At 40.6% G+C, this 21,546-nt stretch overlaps 1 protein-coding gene across 1 annotated transcript in view; it reads left to right on the top strand.

Annotated features, from left to right (window-relative positions):
• The window catches only part of LOC124787733 (protein virilizer), a 107,001-nt gene that overhangs the window by 31,337 nt on the left and 54,118 nt on the right, over nucleotides 1–21,546 (top strand). Inside the window, exons 4-7 of the mRNA XM_047254582.1 lie at nucleotides 4,777–5,001; nucleotides 6,888–7,046; nucleotides 8,309–9,644; nucleotides 10,750–11,450. Of these exons, the coding sequence (XP_047110538.1) occupies nucleotides 4,777–5,001; nucleotides 6,888–7,046; nucleotides 8,309–9,644; nucleotides 10,750–11,450 (2,421 nt within the window). The remainder of the gene's footprint in view (nucleotides 1–4,776; nucleotides 5,002–6,887; nucleotides 7,047–8,308; nucleotides 9,645–10,749; nucleotides 11,451–21,546) is intronic.

The following is a 21,546-nucleotide window of genomic DNA, read 5'->3' as shown; positions in this document are numbered from 1 at the left end:
ATCTGCCTGTTGCTCTTCATCCACAGTTCGCAGTATATCTTGTGAGAAAAGGGGAAGCTGAGTTTTGCGTGAGCAATGCTTTTCTAAACTTCTCTGTCTCGAGAAAATTTATTGTATTCAAACTGAGATATGTGCAAGGATTCTGCAGAGATTGATACTTTTGTAAAGTTTGTTTAATGTGTTTTTCTCTTCCTTAAGTAGCATGGCATAAATTATTCTTGTCATTTCCTTAATGATACCCACAATCGATGTACCCCCCTATCTGCTGATTTTACTATGTTCTATTCAGAGTATTCTCATGGTATGTCATTCGTAACATTTTGTCCTATAGTGAGTCCTGCTGCAGTGTACCACTCTTGCAAATGTACAGTACAATTAAGTAACTACCATTTACTCTATTTTTCATCATGTTCCAGAAATTTGCTTTAATTAATTTGTCTGAAAGAATGACTGTAAGAGAATACCTATACATGTTAAAGGCTTGATTAATATCTCTGTGTAAACTCAAATTTTAAAGTGGACATTAAATCCCAATAAGATTGGGAAAAAAATTGCTGATTACTTTCTCAAATTGAGCTTGTGCCCAGTCTGTAATAGTTTCTCCCTTAAGAGGATGTTAAACCCTGATTTTCCTGTCTTTTGTAAATATCTCTTATTGTTCAAAGAACTTATGGGAATACAGACAGGTAATATCTTTGTGACCATGTGTTGTCCTGTCTTCCACATCTTCATGATGAGTATGCTGTGGACACTCCCATTTTCCAAGGTAACAATAGCCACTTTTACAGGACTGTACTCATATGTTCCTTGTTTGATGAACACTCAGCCACTTTATAGCACCTGGACTGCCCTACTAAATCACTGATCTTAATCTCATAGAAAATGTATGGAACTATTTGGCGTGTCAGGTGACATGTAACAATGAACATCGTTTTAAGTTGGTAGTTCTATGGGGTCTAATCATCAGTGAGTGGCTTCAGCTACCTATGGCTGAAAATGCTTGTGGACACTCATTCTCGGTGAATTGAGGCCATTATCAAGCATAGAGGCAGTGTTACATAATATTAACAGGATGCCTCCTAGGAATGATTAATTTTTTGTCTAATGTGTGAAAACTACTTAATATAAATTAAATGTGGGTATAGTATTAACCAGAATTAAAAATTCTCATATCGTAGCATACAAAAGGCAAATATATCGTGGGCAGTAGGAATGTAAATGAAGGGAACTAGCTCTTGATTTATCTGGCTGCTTCAAAGATGTTTAAATCAAAACATCTTTACATATTCACACTTTTTTAATTGTTAGTATTAGCACCCATGTCAAGTAATGTAATGCATCCTGTCAAGTAAAGTAACATGATCCATGATGTCATGTTGTGTAATGTGACACACGCCATTTGTCATCCAACATGGTATTTGTCATGTCATGCAATATGACATTACATGTCACTTAAGTTTAGTTTGCTGTGGGATACTTTCTATTATAGATGCACGATGTCATGTCGTATAATGTGACACACGCCATTTGCCATCCAACATGGTATTTGTCATGTTGTGCAATATGACATTACATGTCACTTAAGTTTAGTTTGCTGTGGGATACTTTCTATTATAGATGCACTCCCACTGTTGTATACTTCCTATTGTAGATGCATCCCATACTCGAAAAGTACATAAATTTATATTTGTATATAAAAACAAAGATGAGGTGACTTACCGAACAAAAGCGCTGGCAGGTCGATAGACACACAAACAAACACAAACATACACACAAAATTCAAGCTTTCGCAACAAACTGTTGCCTCATCAGGAAAGAGGGAAGGAGAGGGGAAGACGAAAGGAAGTGGGTTTTAAGGGAGAGGGTAAGGAGTCATTCCAATCCCGGGAGCGGAAAGACTTACCTTAGGGGGAAAAAGGACAGGTATACACTCGCACACACGCACATATCCATCCACACATATGTCTGCTTGTGTCTGTATGTGTGGATGGATATGTGCGTGTGTGTGTGAGTGTATACCTGTCCTTTTTTCCCCCTAAGGTAAGTCTTTCCGGGATTGGAATGACTCCTTACCCTCTCCCTTAAAACCCACTTCCTTTCGTCTTCCCCTCTCCTTCCCTCTTTCCTGATGAGGCAACAGTTTGTTGCGAAAGCTTGAATTTTGTGTGTATGTTTGTGTTTGTTTGTGTGTCTATCGACCTGCCAGCGCTTTTGTTCGGTAAGTCACCTCATCTTTGTTTTTATATATAATTTTTCCCACGTGGAATGTTTCCTTCCATTACATTAAATTTATATTTGTTTGTTCTCGCACCCCTCACCGTACACGAAACAAGGGGTAAGTTTTAAGAGAGCTCACTGCCTGGGGATGTAGGGTCAAATTGCAATAAAAGTGCAAATATGTCAAGAATGTTTTGATGTAAATGCCTTTGGAGGTGCCAGATAAGTCCAAAAGCTAGTTCCCTTCTTTTACATCCCCAACTTTGCCCAGGACATACTCCCCTTCTTTTGTGCTATGATAGTAGCATTTTTCATTGTAGTTCCCAATTTTTACTCTACCAAAATTTTGATATTAGACAGCCATAGCCTGGCAGCCAATGTCATTTTTTGTTTAACTTGGGCTACAACTGATGCAATATAAGTTTTTGCATTGTCTTTTGAACCACGTTGCTTGTATTGTGACAACAGATGAAGCTTTTACAAAACAACAGAATGACCATCAGTTACATGTATTTGTCTACCTTCTTGCAAAATTTGAAATGATACCTACAGTTTTGAAATAGAGAAGTGGCACGCATTAAAAACTCTCAACAAACATGTTTTCTGCATGTAAAATGCAAATGAAGCTAGGTTTTTGAAAGGGAGTTTTCAGTTTTATTGCAAGAATGCATTTTTTATTTATTTGACTAACTTTTAAACTGTTTCCACACATTCAGTTTGCTTAAGAATGAATTTTGCATGTACATTTAGGTTGAGTGTAAACCCTTGCATCTCGACGATGGTTAAAGGTTATTGGATAAAAAAAAAAAAATTGTTTTAGCTTGATCCATTTGACTGTCTGAAGTTTAAAAGTGTGGAATTGGCATGCTTCAAAAACCTACCAGAAATACGTGTTTTTTGCACATAAAATCCAAATGAAACAAGATTTATTCAAATGGTTAAAACTTATCTTAGACAAATGTCCGATACACCAATGGACCAAATTTAAACCATCAGCGCCACTCCAGCCCAGAATCATTTAAGAATGACTGTTTTTGCACATAAATTATGAACAGTGCCGACTGTTTTCGCATGTAAAATCCCAACAGGCACATAAAAAGGGTGCCATTAGCTAAGCATTCATTTCAACCTAATTGAAATCTTTTCCAAAAGGAATTAACCATTTCGCTTCATTTGCCTCGGTGTCAGCTCCAGTTTATTGTTCAAATTTTGCTTAATATACTGTATGTCAGATGTTCGAATGGCTATACAAATGGCCGCTGGTCCAGGCTAAACCAAACACGTTTTGCTCCATGTTCCTAGCTGAAATAGGAACCGAGTACCAAAACCCTCACCAAACCACGATTCTGCACAAAAGCAATGAATTGTTAACAAAGGTAATTCACTGCAGCATACATCTGTGCAAAACTGAGGTACATTTTGGATAGCATAAAATTTTTGAATGAACAATACAAGTTGTTAATTATGGTGAATGTGAAGACTGTATTTACCAAAATTCTTAAGAGATAATGCTGGCATACAACGAATCACATGAAATTATTATGTTCTGGGGATAAGGTCTTGAGGTGACCATAGGTGGCATGTTACGTTTCCCCAGAACAGTCCTGTACCTTGACTGCATGAGTGTGTGTGTTTCAATTTTCTTCTCACTTATTGTACTTGAAGGTCATTGGCCAAACATCAGTTTCCTAAAGCATTAAAATGCAGTTCTGAAAAAATCGCAGTAGAAACACTTTTGAAGATTAGGAGATTTCCGAGCGTTGTTAAGTGCAAAATTGTTAGAGCTTATTAACATAGCCACCTGTAGTTGAGTGCGTAGCGGATTCATATTTTTCAGGTAATGGAAATGTTAATTATCTAATATGAGTGCATAATTTTTAATAAAAATAACGTTAGTATTCACAAAATTTAAACTGTGATAAAAAATTTGAAACATCAAATAGGTAACAAAATACTCTTTTTATTTCTAAAAATTGAATAGTATTATTGATGTAATTTTTCATTTAACAATAATGCTTTTCACTTGTGTGTACAAAATTTTAATTCATCTTCATAAAACCAGTAATTCAAAATAGAAAAGAAGTTACTATTATTAAAAAGCACTGTTGCTAGAAAGGTTCAAATTGTTATGCTATGCACTCATATCCTAACAAAACTACTAATCAGCTCATATAGTTTTTGTACTTAAAGGCACTCAGAGATCCTGTAATCTTCAGAGCTGATTCTCTCGAGGTTTTTTTTTTTTTTTTTTCAGTATTTCGTTTTTCTGCTTTAATAAACTGATGTCCGGGCAGTGAACTTCTGACCCCATAAATATGAAGTAAATCATAAAAGTCAGAGCAGTCCATAAAACCCCCTTGTTAGACATTTGATGTGCTGTCATTCTGTTGATAGTCATATATAACAGTATTTTACTTGTTGATTTCTCTATCCCCACTTCTTCCTTTCGCTTTAGTGAGCTATAATTGACAAATTATTTATAAGTCTGAGTGACTGTCATAATACATTTTGTGAAGTCATGTTGGTATATCACTTAAAATCTGTTCTGATTCTGTTCAGATTCCAACAGATGGTCTGGTGTTACGAGGCTGGTACACAACCATCACATTGGCCGTATATGGAGTTCTCACAAAATCAGTACAGGAACCGGTGGTTCCTCCAGCCCCTACTGTTATGGGCCCATTGCCTGTTCCCCCGTCAGTTCCCTGTCCCGATCCTAGAGTTCCTTCAGAAACTATAACTGCCAGCAGTGCAACAGCAGAGTGGGTTCAACAGCATGCCCAGGTGAGTAAATGGGGTTAAAAGTAAGTAGTAGTGAGCACGCGCCGTGTGTGTGTGCTTACATGAATGGGTAGTGTGGGTGTGCCGTGGGAAGGGTGTATACGTGTGAATGAATGAATGAATGAATGAATGACAGTGAGTGGTTTTTTTTTTTTATTATTGTTAATTCTGATTATTGAAAATGGTATAAAACTTACACAGACAGACACAACTACATAGGGTTCTGCAGCTGGTGACAAGGTGATTATAATTATTCTGGGTATTGTGCTACATCATTATATAAAATACTATGATGTAACTGGATAGATACAAGAATCTACTTAATAAGTGTCAGCAGGAGAAAACACATGAAAGTTAAGGAAATGTACAACCTTTCAGAACCAGTGGCTCCTTCTTCTGGCAGAACGTTTGAAGGGGAAGGAAGAGGGACGAAGGAAAAGAATTGGCAAGGTTTAGAAAATGGGGAGGGTAATGGAAAATTCACCCAGAACCCCAGGTTAGTCTTTCCGTCTCATTCTGTTTGGTAGGTCTTCCCTGATTGGGGTTCTGGACAACTTTCCATAACTGTCCCCATTTTGTAAACCTCGCTAGTACTTTTGCTTCATCCTTAATCCTTCCTCTTCAACCCTTCTGCCAGAAGGACGAGCCACTGTCTCTGAAGGCTTGCACATTTCCTCAACTTTTATGTGTATTTATGTTTTAAGCGTGTGACTCGAGGAAAACCATTTTAATACAGCCGGATTTGTAGTTTATGTGTAGGGTACAAAGTCTGTTAACATTTAAAAACCCAGTACTTTACGAAATAATGTGGATAGAGAAAAAAAAATTGATACACATACTTGCAATGACATGAGATTTTATTGAAACCAAAACAGAGTTAACAAAATGACCAATAATGGTGCTTCATATGATACGAAAGCAATAATTACCATATCAGTTGATGTTTAGAAAGGACGATGTTCTTTATAACAAATGCTCAACGAGTTGGCCCGTCAATCTTCAACAATACCTATTGTCGAGAGACAATGCTGTGAACAGCACTGTGTGGCATATCAGTAAGTATGGTGAGAAACTACCTTTGGATGTTGTCTTATCATCCATAATGAGGTCATGTCATCCATAATGAGGTCAGACGGTGGCGGTAGGTTTGTGACTTCAAATAGTCCCACAACCAACAATTACACAGATTGAGGTATGGGAACCTGGGAGGCCAGTCATGACAGAAGTGGCGGTCCAGCATACGATCCTCATCAAACAATGTGCACAAGAGATCTTTCAAACTTATAGCTATATGGGGTGGAGCGCCATCCTGCTTAAAAGTTGTACCTTCCAGCATGTGTTTATCAGTCAGGCTAGGGATGAAGTGACTCCCTCTCATTTTATGCGCGATTCTCGGGCAGCATCACTGACGTGTAGCTGTTCAGTGCCATCTGTTGGCCAGTTATTGCACTTGTTTTTGGTGTTCAGTAAAATCTCACATCATTTCAAACATTTGTATCAATTTTTACCTCTCTACCTAAATTATTCTGTGAATTAGTGCATTATCAAATGTTAACAGGCAGTATATTATACTTTATACACCAACATGGTACAACACAGAGAAGAATTTAAATCGTCTTTTAAAGACAGGTTTCTTTCCATTCTGTCCCAACATTTTTATATGTTGTGGGATTAAGTGACTGCTGAATAACAGTAAACTCAATGTTTCTTGTCATGAGGTGGCACTCATAAAAGTTAAGCTCTTCCATCTGTTGTTACATACTGTCAAAACAAAGTACTAGCTACTAATTTTTGCCTTTCTTGCTGTGCACTTTCAAGACATACAAAATTAATTTGTATTTGTAGGCAGTTGTTGTGTTGAAAATTGTATGAGAATTATTTTCTTGTAGGTGTCAGACATTGCACCACCTGTCGACAGAGGGTACATGGTGGAGACAAGTATTCCTCCACCAGATCCGTACACCAACAGTTATTCAACTGAGCAGTACCATCCAGCACCAGACTATCCCCCACACCCGTATAGAGAAGAGTGGCCACAGCAGCCTCGTGTAAGCCACAGTTTGATTTATTTCTTTTTTGAAAAGCCCACATTTACATAAAAACTGAGAAAGTATTTATTGACCAAAAATTATAGTTTATATTAAGAATTGGTGATTTCAAAGCTTTATGTATACAAAATAGATACTGTAGTGTAGCATAAATGTTGCAGGCTGATCTCAAAATTTTCACCACAAGAAAATAAATGTTATAAAAGTGCCTCAAATGATGATGTGAGGATCAATCCTTAAAATTTCGAGTTTGACAATGTTCATGTGTATTGCTGCACTTAAAAAGACATGCATTGTTGTCACCCAGTGTACACATTCTTCACAAGTCCAATATTGTGTAACCATCTAGAGCTGTGAAAGTATCCCATTATACTATATGGTATATGTGGCGTTTAATTCATGTCCTTGGCAAAATTGAAAGAGGAGAATTTTCTATGTTGACTTTTTAAAGTAATAATTGTATTATTATTCTTATTATTATTACTGTTGTTGTTGTCGTTGTAGTTGTTTTAGAGAATACAGGGAGAGATTGAAACTAAGTCAAGCTCTTGAAAAAATTGATGTCTGCAGTACAGACAAGTATGTTGCGTGTTTGTTAAGTTTTTTTTTTTTTTCCTTTGTCAGACAAAATTGCTTTCTTTGTTTATTTTTACTCCATAATCATCGATTGTTCGACAGTTTTCTCTCATCATTTACATAAATTATATGTGATCTTTGATATACTATGACCAGAAAATCTTAGCTCTTTTACATACCTGTTTAAGTTAATTTTCAGAAATTGCACACAGTAGATTTTGATATGAAGTAAAGAGCTTCAGCTGTCTATAGTCTTTGGGGATTGAAAAATGATGTGTGCGTACACTCTTCTAAGTTTTGAACATATTGTCTAGTTCACATTTTCCTACGACCATGGAAACAGTTGATTTAATATGATTAGTAGGAGTGTTGAAAGTTGTGAAACTGAATTATTACTCTTCTGGCATCAAAAAATGATAGACTGTTGGAAGTTTACAAGCTCTATAGAACAGCTTGTTATGCTTATTTGTGCTATTTCGCTATGACTACGGTCTCTGCTCTCAAAGTTTATGCTATAACTTAGTTTGCGACACACTTTCAGAAGGTGATTCAGTTCTTTTGATCACAGTAGTATTTTAACTGTTATTCTCATTTCAAATTATATGTATGTATTGTGAATGAGTCTCAAATGCCTATCGGTGTATCATGATTTGTATGCCAACAGATTATTTTTTTGTTATTTTCAGGCACCTCTTCATCAGCCAGAACAGTACGAACCTCCCAAAGACCCCAGACCACTACCACCATACGATGGGGAGCCATTACCGTGGGATAGTGGTGGTGTAGATGAAAAGTTACCTTGGGAGAGGGACCGGGGGAAGGAAAGAGAGAGAGATCGCGATCGTGACAGGGACAGAGAACGAGAAAGGGATAGAGATAGAGACAGGGATAGAGATAGAGACCGGGACAGAGATAGAGACCGGGATAGAGAAAGAGAACGGGAGCGTGAAAGGGACCGTGATCGTGAAAGAGAGAGAGAGCGTGAAAGAGAGAGGGATCGAGACAGGGACAGGCATCGGGATAGAGATAGGGACAGGGACAGGGACAGAGATAGGGATAGAGACAGGAGTAGAGACAGAAGTAGGGACAGAAGTAGAGACAGGGATAGAGACAGGGACAGGGACAGGGATAGGGACAGGGATAGGGATAGGGACAGGGATAGGGACAGGGACAGAGACAGGGACTTCAGGGATCGGGAACCCGATTGGGACGATAGAAACCGAATAAGGGACGACAGGGAACGGAGTACGAGTAGTGCTCGGGAGTACAGAGAGGTTTCGAGAGAACGAGATCGAGACAGGGACAGGGACAGGGACAGGGATAGGGACCGCGACAGGGACCGGGACAGGGACCGTGATCGTGATTGGGTAGGAGCAGCACCCAGCTGGGGTCGCCGTGAACGCCCGGCTCTCACGACAGAGCAAGCACCTGCACCGTGGGTTAGTGGTTCGAATGTTGTCACCGAGCCACAGCCAGAACTGCATCACCCGTACTTGACACCAGTTCCACCCCATCATCCCCATACAGAGCCCAGACAGCAAAGGCGGCTGCCGCAGCAGCCGTGGGACGCTTCCCCGGCGGTCGTACAGCCCGAACCCTTACCCGTGCCTGCCGCTGTGCCGGACACTAGGAAGAGGCCACGTTCGCCCCCTCCACAGGCCCCCGCCATTGCTGCTGTCGCCTTACGTTCTCCCAAGAGGCCGCGTAGTCCCCCTGCACCACTGCAGCCACTTCAGCAAGTGCAACTGCAACTACAGCCACAGCCGTTGCCACAGCAACCACAGTTGCAGCTCCAGCAGCAACCACAACCGATACCAACTCAGCCTCAGCCTCCGCCACAGCAGCCACCGCCACAGCAGCCGCCGCCGACACAGCAGCAGCAGCAGCAGCAGCAGCAGCAGCTGCAGCTGCAGCAACAACAGTTGCCGAGTGCTGACGATAGGACTCCGCCATCTGTGACACAGCAAAGGTGGCTGCCCCTATCACCCAGCAGAAATGAGGTCATCAGCGAAGTGAAGAAAGGTACTTTCTTTGTTGTTGACTTGATCGTCAGTGTTCTTAACGCAGACAGATGCATCATGTTGTTGCTCCATCTCAAGTTGCGGAAGCTGCAGCAAAAATTCTGGCTCCTCAGCTGCTCGCAGCTGCTTGGAATAATATTCAGACTCAGAAACAGAGACACAGTCAGAACATGACTTACTGCAGGTACATTTCATGTTATTATTTACTTTCTAATTGTCACTCTGTTCCTAGGCTGACAAGTTGGATTCTTATGCTTCTGAATGCTGTCACACAATTAAAACATACAATATTCAGAAATTTAGTGTCCTTATTCCTGTGTATTTTTTCTGTTACCTGTTTTATGTTGTAGAGCCATGATATTAATTTACCAAAACAAGGAGTTACAGCAAATGATAAAACTGTGTAAGCCTTTTTCTACTTTGATACATTTCTCATTTTTAATGCTGCCAGAAGTGTCAGATTTATAATAAATCAATGTTTCATTGGCATGAAATTAGAAATAATCATTTTCACAGTATTTCATGCAGTCAGAGGTACAGAAATCTTCTACAATCTTACATATAGAGTTGCGTTTGCTTTGTACAGTCAGTGATAAGCATGAAGTGCATCAGTATAGTGCCTCTGTAACTAGTGATCAAAGATCATTTTCCGGGCAGATGTGTGAAGTCGAGTGATAAAACATGTGTGGTTGTAGTTAAAAGTATAACAGCATACCGATTTGCTGTATATGTGATTTAAAGTTACATTGTGGAGCTACAGGTGATACAATTCCTGTAGTGAAACATATGTGGGGAGAAATGTGAAAAATGATAACGTACTGGTGCCTGAGAGAGTGTCGTATCATTTTATTCCAGTCTTGCAACTACATTACTATGAAATGCAGTCTTGTTTTCATATCTCTCTTGATGTTTTGGTTATTGTTGTTTACCGTGTTAAAATTCCAGTAATAAATAGTGTTGTGCATATTGTGTGTGGGTTGTTAAATAGAAGGTACAGAAAATTTCTTACCTTTGGTGTTAACAAACAAGGGTGAGGGTTAGTAATTTAAATACTTCAGTATAGGATTGTGTGGTTAGGCCAATAGGTTACACTGGTCCTATTACAGAAGTGAGTTCACCGACCCTGTCTTCTGGAGCTCAGCAGAAGTTTGACTCTCTTTCTCCTGGCGATGTGGAGTCCATATCGGAAGGGGAGATACCGGAAACAGAAGCAGATATGGAAGCTGAGTCATCTGCAGTTACTGTCAAGGTGGAACCGTCGGAGAACGAGAACGGAACTGGACCTGTCGTGGAACTCGGCAGCTCGGCCGTGCCCGGCGAAGCGTCTTGTGATGTTTTACCAGAAGTGGATGCCTCAGTGAAACAGGGCTCGGAGACACCTCCATCAGCAGTAACATCCGTGGTGAACTTGAAAGTTCGACCTGTAACTCCACCTATGCAGAACCCTGTTCCAGTTCTCATACCTGTGATTCCAGCTCCTGCAGCTGCTTCACCTGTGAAGCTTACGGTGGTTCCTGCAACGGGCAGCCCAACATCTCATCCTACTCCTCCTCCAGTTACCGTTACTCCTCCTTCTGCCACCGCTGTCCCTACAGGTGCTGATAGTGGTTCCGCCACTGCCTCAACTGCCATGGTTAACCCCATCAGTGTAATTGCTCCAGCTTCCAGTCTGCCTGCTGCTGCATCTGGTGGAAGAACAGAAACACCCACAGGTTCACCTTTTCCTGCTGATGAACCCCATGTTGATGTGGAACCATTTGAGCCCATTCTTAGTGATGAAGAGATTGTCGATGAAACGGATCCACAGGTGTGTATAGTTTTCAAATGTTTGGAAAGTAAACTTTGTAATTTTAAGTTAAGATACTCCTTCTTGCTAAAGTTTTCTGTAAAAGATGGCACTAATTCTGTAGAAGTATAGATCCCTTCAGTGGGGACTGGAGAGAAAAAGGGAAAAAGCTGCAAAAGTGACAAAAGTTGCGGTAGGGAAAACCTTGCAAAAAGTGAAATTCAACACTTAGCTTCAGAGTTCCGCCCTCAGGTACTGAACTGTTTCAACTTGATTGGTGACACAACCTGTAAGCCTTTTGTTCCTGTGCAAATGTAGCAAACTTAAATCAACCTATATCACTGATGCAGCTATAGCACAACGAGTTTTATGTCATTAAGAAGGGATGCTGTGACTTTGGTATATACAATGTTTCTATTGTGACACTAAATATCTTTACAGAAGGGTGGATAAAAAAAAGAAGCTTCAATCAGAAATCAAATTGGTATAGGTGTCTATTTGAACAACGTCTTTAATGTTTATTCTGAGAGTGCTGTTTCATATTCATGTTGTATTGGTATTTTTGAGAGGAAGCACCAGACTCACCATCACGTATGCAGTTCTTCTTATCTAGTGTTGTAGTTATCTTCATAATTAGCCATTCCTTGATTTTTGTAAATAATCTTTGTACCTTTCCTTTGCTCTCCATTTGTTTCTTCATAATTACATCTTTCTCTTATCTTTTGTTTTTCCATCGTCATCTGATATTATTTTCTCAAATAATATCTTAGCATTTTGTAACTGTGACCTGTTGACTAGTGCACTGCTTATCTCACGGGCTTCTACCTCCTTCACATTGTATATCTCCATTCGAAATAACTTATGCTTCCATTTATTTACAGACAAAAAACTTCATAGATTCACACACACACACATACACACACAACCACTATGAAACAGTAATCTTCGTTTTTTCATTCACAGATGGATTGACAATTGTATGTTTGTGTCTCTAAATCTCGGTGCAATAATTCCACAGTATTAAGGAAGACTGGATTTATGATCCTGTAACCTAGCCATCTAGAGGGCAATTTAAGCAGTTTTCTTGCTGAGTTGGTTCTTTCAAAGAGGATGTGACCATTTTGCCCACTCACCCATGAGCAACCTGAAGTCGTGCTATGTCACTAGTACTTCAATGTCAAGAGGATGTTACACATCAAAGTTACTTTCTGATTGCTGATGCTGCTCGTACCCCTTCAGTTGAAGTGTGATTAAGAAACATTAGAATTTTTTCCAAACCCCTGCACTTGGCAATTCTGCAAAGTTTTTCTCCTAGTCTTCTTTATTAAATTGCGATGTGCAATTAAACCAGCATGTTATTGACACTGTAAAACTCAACTGATTTCCAAGTACTTCACTTGTTGATCAGCATGATATTGCAGCAACCTATGCTTTTATAACAAACAGATCTCTGTGTGAGAACAAAAGTGTGTGCATGTTAGTGTAGGTATGGTTAATGCTGTTTGTTCACTGCAATGTCGATTATGGTAGATGTGAAGCAAACAACAATCATTAGGTTAACAAGAATAAAATATTTAACATACAGGATGTCACAGAAATGTTGTGACAAACTCCTAGGAGAAATGGGCACATCGTAAGGATTGAGAACTGCATAGCAACCCATGGTTGCAAATATCAAGGTAAGTCATAGCAGAGGTCCAGAAAGGAAATGGGAGTGATTTATTGGACAAAATGTGTACCCATGGTGTACGACACGAATACAGCTTTACTGTTACAACAGGACACCACAAATGCCTGACATTGACAGAGCATTGTCCGCTGGACATGCTCGAACACACCAGGTGTTTCTTCGAGTGTAGCAGCCGTGCAGATGATTCTTGTGGCGAGATTCATTTCAGGCTTCACAGGATCGTGATGCATGAATGATTTCGTGGCTCCCCAGAGAAAGAAATCAAGGCTTGAGAAATCTGGTGAGCATGGGAGCCAGGGAACCGGTTCAATGTGCTTTGTCCTTTGATGTGGGACTGAGCTGTTAAAATGCCTACAAACAACCAGGCCAAAAGAAGCAAGTGCCCGTTCACGTTAGAACCACATGCCACTTCCCACATTTGGTAGAACATTTTTGAGCAGGCAAGGAAGAATCTGTTTTAGAACATTCTAATGATTTGCTGTGGTCAAGTGGGATGGTAAAAGGTACGCCCCAACTAAGCACTCGCCGACCAAACCCGTCCGCAAGTTAACTTTAAAGCTATGTTGTGCCACATGGTACTGCACACTGTGGGGGTTTTGTGGTGCCCACAAATGCTTATTGTGGTGATTGACTATGGCATCCCTAGTGAAAATGTGGCCTCATCAGTGAACAACACATAAGCTGGGAAATACACATACCAAGACTTTGTTGCAGAAACCGCAGTGCAAAATACACATGTACAGGATGGTCAACGGTGTACAATAACTGCACCCTTTGGAGATCAAAGACGTGTACAGACTCTGCCTTCAAAACACACTGGACACTGCTGCGAGACATTCCCGAGTCCCAGGCAATGGCACGTATGCTGCTGCTAGGATTAGTCTCCACGGTATCCAAGGCGACATTTGTGGCCTGCCCTCACTAGCTGTGCCACTGCTAAATTACTCTTACTTGCAAAAATTTCGATGCAGATGCACAAGCAAACTGTGGTGCAGTTGATACCTGTCTGGGAATCATTTTCGATAAATCTGTCCAGCAGCTCCATCCATTGCACTCAGCTATTTCATATATTAAGTGCATGTCCGAAAGCTCACTGTTCGTATACTGTTCCAAGTTGCTCCTATGCTGGCTAATACTCAAACGAGGAAATCCTCATGTTCCCCTCCAGTAATCTCGTGTGCAGAACCAATTAGCAGTGTTCCCCTCCAGTACTCTTGTGTATAGCACCACGTAGTGGCATATGACAACGTTTGTGGCTGTGGGTTGCTCTGCAATTTTCAATCTTTTATTATGTGCCCGCATCTCCCCTAGAAATTTGGTGCAACATTTCTGGAACAACCTGCATAAATTTTCAAGAGAGATTCATTGACAGAAACAGTGTCCCTGTGTGGAGCACACCCCACTGTTAGCAGTTGTCGTGGAAAAATTTGTGTCTTGCCTTATGTCTTGACACTCCTGAAGAACAAATATCACGACATTATAAGCCATGCTTCTCTTCAATGGTTACTGGTGCAACTATCCATTTTTATTTAAGTGAGAACTACGAGTTTACCTATTTTTATGATAAATTTATATACTTATCATTTTCAAATGAAACATGTGCCAAAGGAATCTCTCGAAACACTCTTTCCTCTTGCTAGTGTTGCAGTGTTTAATCTTTGAAAAATATTTTCTGAACATCTGGTGCACTGAAAGCATAATTTATTTTCCTGGTTGTTGAATTTTGGTTGCCAGGTGTTGGGGCAAAGTGTCATGGTACACAGCTCTCACTATGGTTCAAACAGTTCCACTTTGAGGCATCGAGCATGTCAGTGTAACAGATCCTCTTGATTTTCTTGAAACAGTTTTGTTTTGCACTGATCCTTACTATGTAGATAGGGGAATTACTATGCTTACACAAGAATTTTATGTCTTGTTTTTTGAATCATGATGTCGATACAGAAAATACGAGAATTAAGACTGTTTTCACTGTGGATGAAACACTATATTGTCTAAAATGTTTTCATTAAAGCCTGCTTTTGTTTTGAAATACTCAGAACTAACAGTCAAAAAACAAATCAGAAAATCATCCCCGTCCATCACATCAATGAAATTCACTGCTTCCACAAAATTCTTGGATAAACCTAAGTGGTCACCAAGTCCACATTTGCTTATCTGAGCACCATACCATGCTTCATAATTGTGTCATTCTGTGCAACCTTCTTCCACTATACCATAGTCGAAAGGTGGTGTTCACACGACACTAGATAGGTGTGAAAATTAGAAAGCATGTGCATGATGCAACTGACACAGAACACTGTGTGTCAATGGCTGTACCCTCTGTCTGTCTGCCTCTCATAACACATTTCTGCTATTCTCTTTCCTTGCAACTGGCAACATTGAGGTGTGTGCCATATAGGAACACTGTTTGTGCTTCTAATTTTCTCTTGAAAATTTTTCTACAACAATTGCTTGTAAACATAATACTTACCTGTTCACATCATCACAACCATAATGAACAGCCTTGCCATAACTACACTAACAAACATCCATGTTGAAGCACATGCTACAGACAGATGTGGTAAAATAATGCGATTAGCTAGTGCATCACATGGTATGCTGCTTTTGCTACTGCAGATCACCCCATCATTTGTCTTACTATGTGTACATTGCTCTAACAGATATCACTCTTTGTGGTCAGTGGCCTCAGGGAAACTGAGGCTTATTGCCCCTAGACACAAAGTTCTTTTCATGACCGCTATGCCTGAACTATAATGGCCATCGTCCACTGTAAAGGATGTATGATGATTGATTAATAAAGTATTCATTTTATTTTGGTTACTTATCATGTAATAAAATGGTGAAGAAGGATTGCTCCACTTTCTGCAACAGTTTAACTCACTTCTCAACATACATTCACCTGGTCCTTTCCCAAATGTGAATGCACTTCCTTGACATTGACGTCCATCTAATTCAAGCTCAAATCCTAACCTCAGTCCATTTAAACCAGTAATGTTCACATAATCCAAGAAGGCTCTTTTCATGGTAGCTGATTAGACTTAGCAGAATCAATGCAAATAGATACTCAGCTGGCAGTGATAGCTTTTCCTAATTGCCAACCTAGCATGAATTTGTTTGCAGAAAGCACCTCTAAGTTTAGCGTGTCCTCTGACATTGTTTATGAAAGTAGATATACAGAGATAGTGATTGCTTCGATGTTACATGCAATTAAGGTTGAAATCAAACAGCAGAAAATTCAGGATGGAATAATGACAATATTAGGAAAAGGGCAGAGTTCTACTCATCATATAGCGTTGATGTTGATTCACACGCAAGTGTAACAGAAGGATTGCTAAATGAGTAAGCTTGTAAGCTTTTGACCAATAAGTGATTTTCTAAAGTAGTCATCACACACACATTCATGCAAGCACATCTCAAACCCACATGACCACTGTCTTTGGCCATCAAGGCCAGACTGTGGGCAACTGCGCATGCTGAGAGAAGCAGTCTGGATGCTGGGGGTATGGAGGAGTCTTGGGACATGGAGAGGAAGGGTTAGCAGGGTACAGGTGGGGGGCGGTAAAGTGCTGTTTATGGCAGCATACAGGAATGTGTTGGGGACATGGTAGGGCAGCAAGGCACAGTTAGGAGGTTGATGGGGGTTGGGGCTGGGGGGAAGCGAGTGGAGAAAGAGAAGTTAAAGAGACTGTGGGTATGTTGGTTGAATAGAAGACTGTGTAGTGACGGAGTTGGAGCAGGGAAGGGGATAGGTGGGTGAAGGACACTGACTAACGCAGGATGAAGCCAGGGGGGTTAAGAGAACGTAGGATATATTGCAGGGAGAGTTCCCGACTGTGCAGTTCGGAAAAGCTGGTGTTGGTGGGAAGGATCCAGATGGCTCAGGCTGTGAACCAATCATTGAAGTGAAGAACATTGTTTTGGACAGTGTTCTCAGCAGCAGGGTGGTCCAGCTCTCTCTTGGCCACAGTTCAGCAATGGCTATTTGTGTGGACAGACAGCTTGGCAGTTGTCATGCCCACCTAGAATCCAACATACCGGTTGCAACTTAGCTTGTAGAGCACATGACTGCTCTCACAGATAGCACTTCCTTTGTCGAGGTAGATTGTGCTTGTGACTGGATTGCAGTAGGTGGTGGTGGGAGGATATATATGGAACAGGTATTGCATCTAGGTCTATTACAGGCAAGGGGTTGGGTGTAGGGCTGGAGTAGGGATGGACGAGGATATTATGTAGGTTCAGTGGACAATGGAATACTACTGTGGGAGATGTGGGAAGGATAGTGAGTAGGGTGTTCTTCACTTCAGAGCACGATGAGGGGTAGTCAAAACCCTGGTGGAAAATGGTATTCAGCTGCTCCAACTCTGGGTGGATCTGAGCCACGAGGGGAATACCCCTTTGTGGCAGGATGGTGGGACTTTGAGAGAGGGCAGATGAGTAGAGAGATAAGGCATGGGAGATCTGTTTCTGTACAGGGTTGGGGGGATAATTTCAGTTTATGAAGGCCTCAGTGATGGAAGTCAACATTGAGAAAAGTGGCTTGTTGGTTGAGGGGGGGAACAGTCAAAGTGAATGGGGAAGAAGGTGTTGAGGTTCTGAAGAAATGTGGATAAGTTGTCCTCAACTATGATCCACATCACAAAGACATCGTCAGTGAATCTCAACCAGGTTTGGGATTCTGGGTGGTTAGGAGGGATTTCTGTAGATGGCCCATGAATGTTTTTAGGTGATGCATTCAAAGGTGAAGTAATTGTGGCTGAGGATATAATTGATCATGCTGATTAGGTATGAGGTTGTAGGTTTGAAATCTGTCAGGCATTGGGAAAGGTAATGATCGATAGAAGCAAGACCATGTACATTAGGAATGTTGGTGTAAAGAGAGGTGGCATGAGTAGTGACTAGCAGTGCATCGTTTGACAAAAGAACAGGAACTATGGAGAGTCAGTGGAGGAAATGGTTGGTGTCTCTTACATAGGAAGATAAGTTGCAAGTAATAGGCTGAAGGTGTTGGTCTGTGGGAACAGAGGTTTTCTCAGTGCACACCATGATCCACTCAATACTCTCTCTTTAGTTCCTCTACTTTCTGATAGTAGTCTGCTCAGAACCTCTCCAGCGATTGACAGAAAGGAAAAATCTGTAAATTTTTTGGAGGTTTTCTGGAGACCTATCTCCAGTTACATTATGTGCCCTAAAGATCCTTTTTACTTCCACCAACACAAGTTCCACTGCATTCAGGCTCCATTTGTATAGTGGCAATTGAATCACTGGCTTACCTTCACTTGTGGTCAGTGTATTGACAGCATAGCACTTATCAGGGTGTTTATTGAGTCAAATAAAACATCAAGGAGCTTCCTTTTATCATGCTATTGTCACACTGGATGTTTCTCTTTCATAGCAAATTGATTACTACCACCTTTAAATCTTAATATGTGGGAAGTTTTTGGAGCTGCCTCCTATGATAGGATGCACTGCCTCATACAGTAATGGAATGGAGGCAGACTTGGTTACACCAACTCTCTAAACCTTTTTTCAAAATTGGCTGCGTTAATCTGGCCATAGTAATCTTCTTGGGTCAATTTGCTAAAGAACTTGAACTGAGCTTCCCTTATGAAGCCAGTTTCTGACCTGATAGTCACAACTATTTATCTTTTGGAGGCACTTCCCCAAACTGTCACACCAGTTATGTCTTCATTTTGCCAACATCTGCCACATATTCAAATACCGTTGAGCCAAGATTCATCAAGGTAAAATATTTAATTTCCCACTTTTGTAATGAATTTCGTGTGTATAAGACACTGAGATCAGTATTCCACAATGTCCTCATGTTCAAATGACATTGATCTCTTGTTTTGAGCCTTTCTCACATGAAGTCCAATGCTGCAACCACAGTTATACTGTAAACTGACATGAAAATTCTCCTAAGAGAGGTATCACCCTAAATCCACACTACCCTATTCTGTAAATCTGGCAGCAGTTTTTTATGCTGGGAATCTACTTTCTGCACTAAATAAAAGTTTCTGTTTTTATCCCAAAGATACAATTTTTTAAGTAATCAGTTTGTGTTCCAACTCTGCCACTTGTCCTATCAAGAAAAGAAAAGAAAATTGCTTAAAAACTGGCCATATGTTATACAGTGACTATTTCAAAATAAAAAAGAAAATATAAAATATTCAATGCAGTATATAGCTGAGTTTAATCAAACACACCAATCACAGTAGTTCAGATGCAGCTGATGGCTATATTGTAGGGAAGTAGAATAGTAGAAACTAACCTCCTATTTCTTGGTGTTTCTGGAGGCTCATCAGTGTGAGTCTTGCTAAATTTAATCAGCATTTGCATACTGGATAGGCTTTACTCCAGTGTACGTAGCAGCTCTTTTTCCATGACTATGAAAATGGGTGTAGACTTTTTTCCACTGCTTTTCCACATCATAGCGTTTGATGCTGTTAATCATAATTTTACATGCTGGGCTACATGAAATTGGTCTCCTTTTATGTACAAGATGGTCGGAGTTAATACTGATGGACTGATAGCATTCATTTTTTAATTACTTAAAAAAATGTCCTTGATTATGATACATGAAACAGAATTCAACACATTAAAGGTAACACAGTGACAAACAATAATTCTGGTATACACAACATTGTAATTATGCTAGATGAAGCAAGTGAATATGGGCTGAAAGTCATACTATGTCTAGCTATTACTGTCGATTCTGCTACTATCATCAGCTACCATGCCAAGTGGTAGCTTGGACTGTGCCAATAGTACATCCATTTTGACAGCCGTTACCCTTTCCACACTACATATTCCTTTCCATACAACCTAGCCATCTGTGGCTAACATACTTGGTCCAACTCCAGATACCCCAACAACTGTACCACCGACCTCTCCAAGCATTCCACTCCCTCAGCTATCCCACAGAGGTTGTCCACAAACCAATTCAGACAGTGTATCCCTTTCACCTTCCAACAAGCACAGCTCCCAACTCAAAAAAAAAAAAAAAAAAGTATTTCACCAAGATTATGACTTCCTCAATTCAAGTCATGAGAAGAGATCATCCCTACCTGACATCTTTCCCACACCACCTACTGCCACCTTCTGCCTCCCAACCTCCATAATATCCTAGTCAAACCATGTGACATTTTGAGACTATTAACCGTATCCGAAAGTTACTATCCCCGCAATCTTTCTCACTGTAAATGCCCCATGCACCCACCCTCTACCACTTACTCTAAGCTCGTTGTTGTTGTTGTGGTCTTCAGTCCTGAGACTGGTTTGATGCAGCTCTTCGTGCTAATCTATCCTGTGCAAGCTCCTTCATCTCCCAGTACCTACTGCAACCTACATCCTTCTGAATCTGCTTAGCATATTCATCTCTTGGTCTCCCTTTACGATTTTTACCCTCCACGCTGCCCTCCAATGCTAAATTTGTGATCCCTTGATGCCTCAGGACATGTCCTACCAACCGATCCCTTCTTCTAATCAAGTTGTGCCACAAACTTCTCTTCTCCCCAATCTTATTCAATACCTCCTCATTAGTTACGTGATCTACCCACCTAATCTTCAACATTCTTCTGTAGCACCAAATTTCGAAAGCTTCTATTCTCTTCTTGTCCAAACTAAGCTCATCACTGGTAAATCATACAACTCCAAACTCTGAGCAACATGTAACATGTCTTCAACAGATGGCTTTTTATATAGGAATGACCACCACAAAACTGACTGAGCATATAGCACAACTTAGAGAGACCTCAAGTGTCTGCTGCACCACATGGGCCATTTGGATCGTCTCACCCAATACTAGTTTCCTTGAGCTCTGGAGATGGGAAGTAGCTCTCCAAAATATCCTCACATCCTGCCACCTTCATGGTCATGACTTATGTTAGCAACCTTCCCCCTTTTTGTCTCTTTGCTAACTGGGGACAGAATGGAGGAAATGAATCCTGAGAAGATAAGGAGCAAAAAAAGTCATTGTGTACATATGGCCAGAAATGCACAGTGTCCATGCAATAGGGTATTTATTAATTCATCAAGCCCGTACAATACAGTGCACAATGTGATATAATGAGACCACTGTTAGACAAGAAATGGCCACCGTGGGCCTATAAGCGTGTGTAAACATAATGCAGCAATGACTGATGCACAGGCTCGAATATGCCATCCTGCAGCCTCATGGCATCACAGATGGCATGAATTCATTGGTCCAGTGTCTGAAGAGGCAAGGTGGGCTCCTCATGCTTGACTTCTTTCAGGTGTGCCCACAGTTAGAGATCTAAAGACTTGAGGTCTGGTGACTGGGCAGGCCACACGACTGGACAACTTCATCTGAGCCATCTGCTCAGGTTGACGACAAGATACCTCCACACGGAAATGTGAAAATGAGCTGGAGCACAATCACGTAGTAACCACACTACCCTTCATACCACT

The sequence above is a fragment of the Schistocerca piceifrons genome, chromosome 3 (assembly GCF_021461385.2).
Source record: "Schistocerca piceifrons isolate TAMUIC-IGC-003096 chromosome 3, iqSchPice1.1, whole genome shotgun sequence".
Classification (NCBI taxonomy): Eukaryota; Metazoa; Arthropoda; class Insecta; order Orthoptera; family Acrididae; genus Schistocerca; species Schistocerca piceifrons.
The sequence above is the reverse complement of the archived record's forward strand: the minus strand, read 5'-3'. Positions and strand labels throughout refer to the sequence as shown.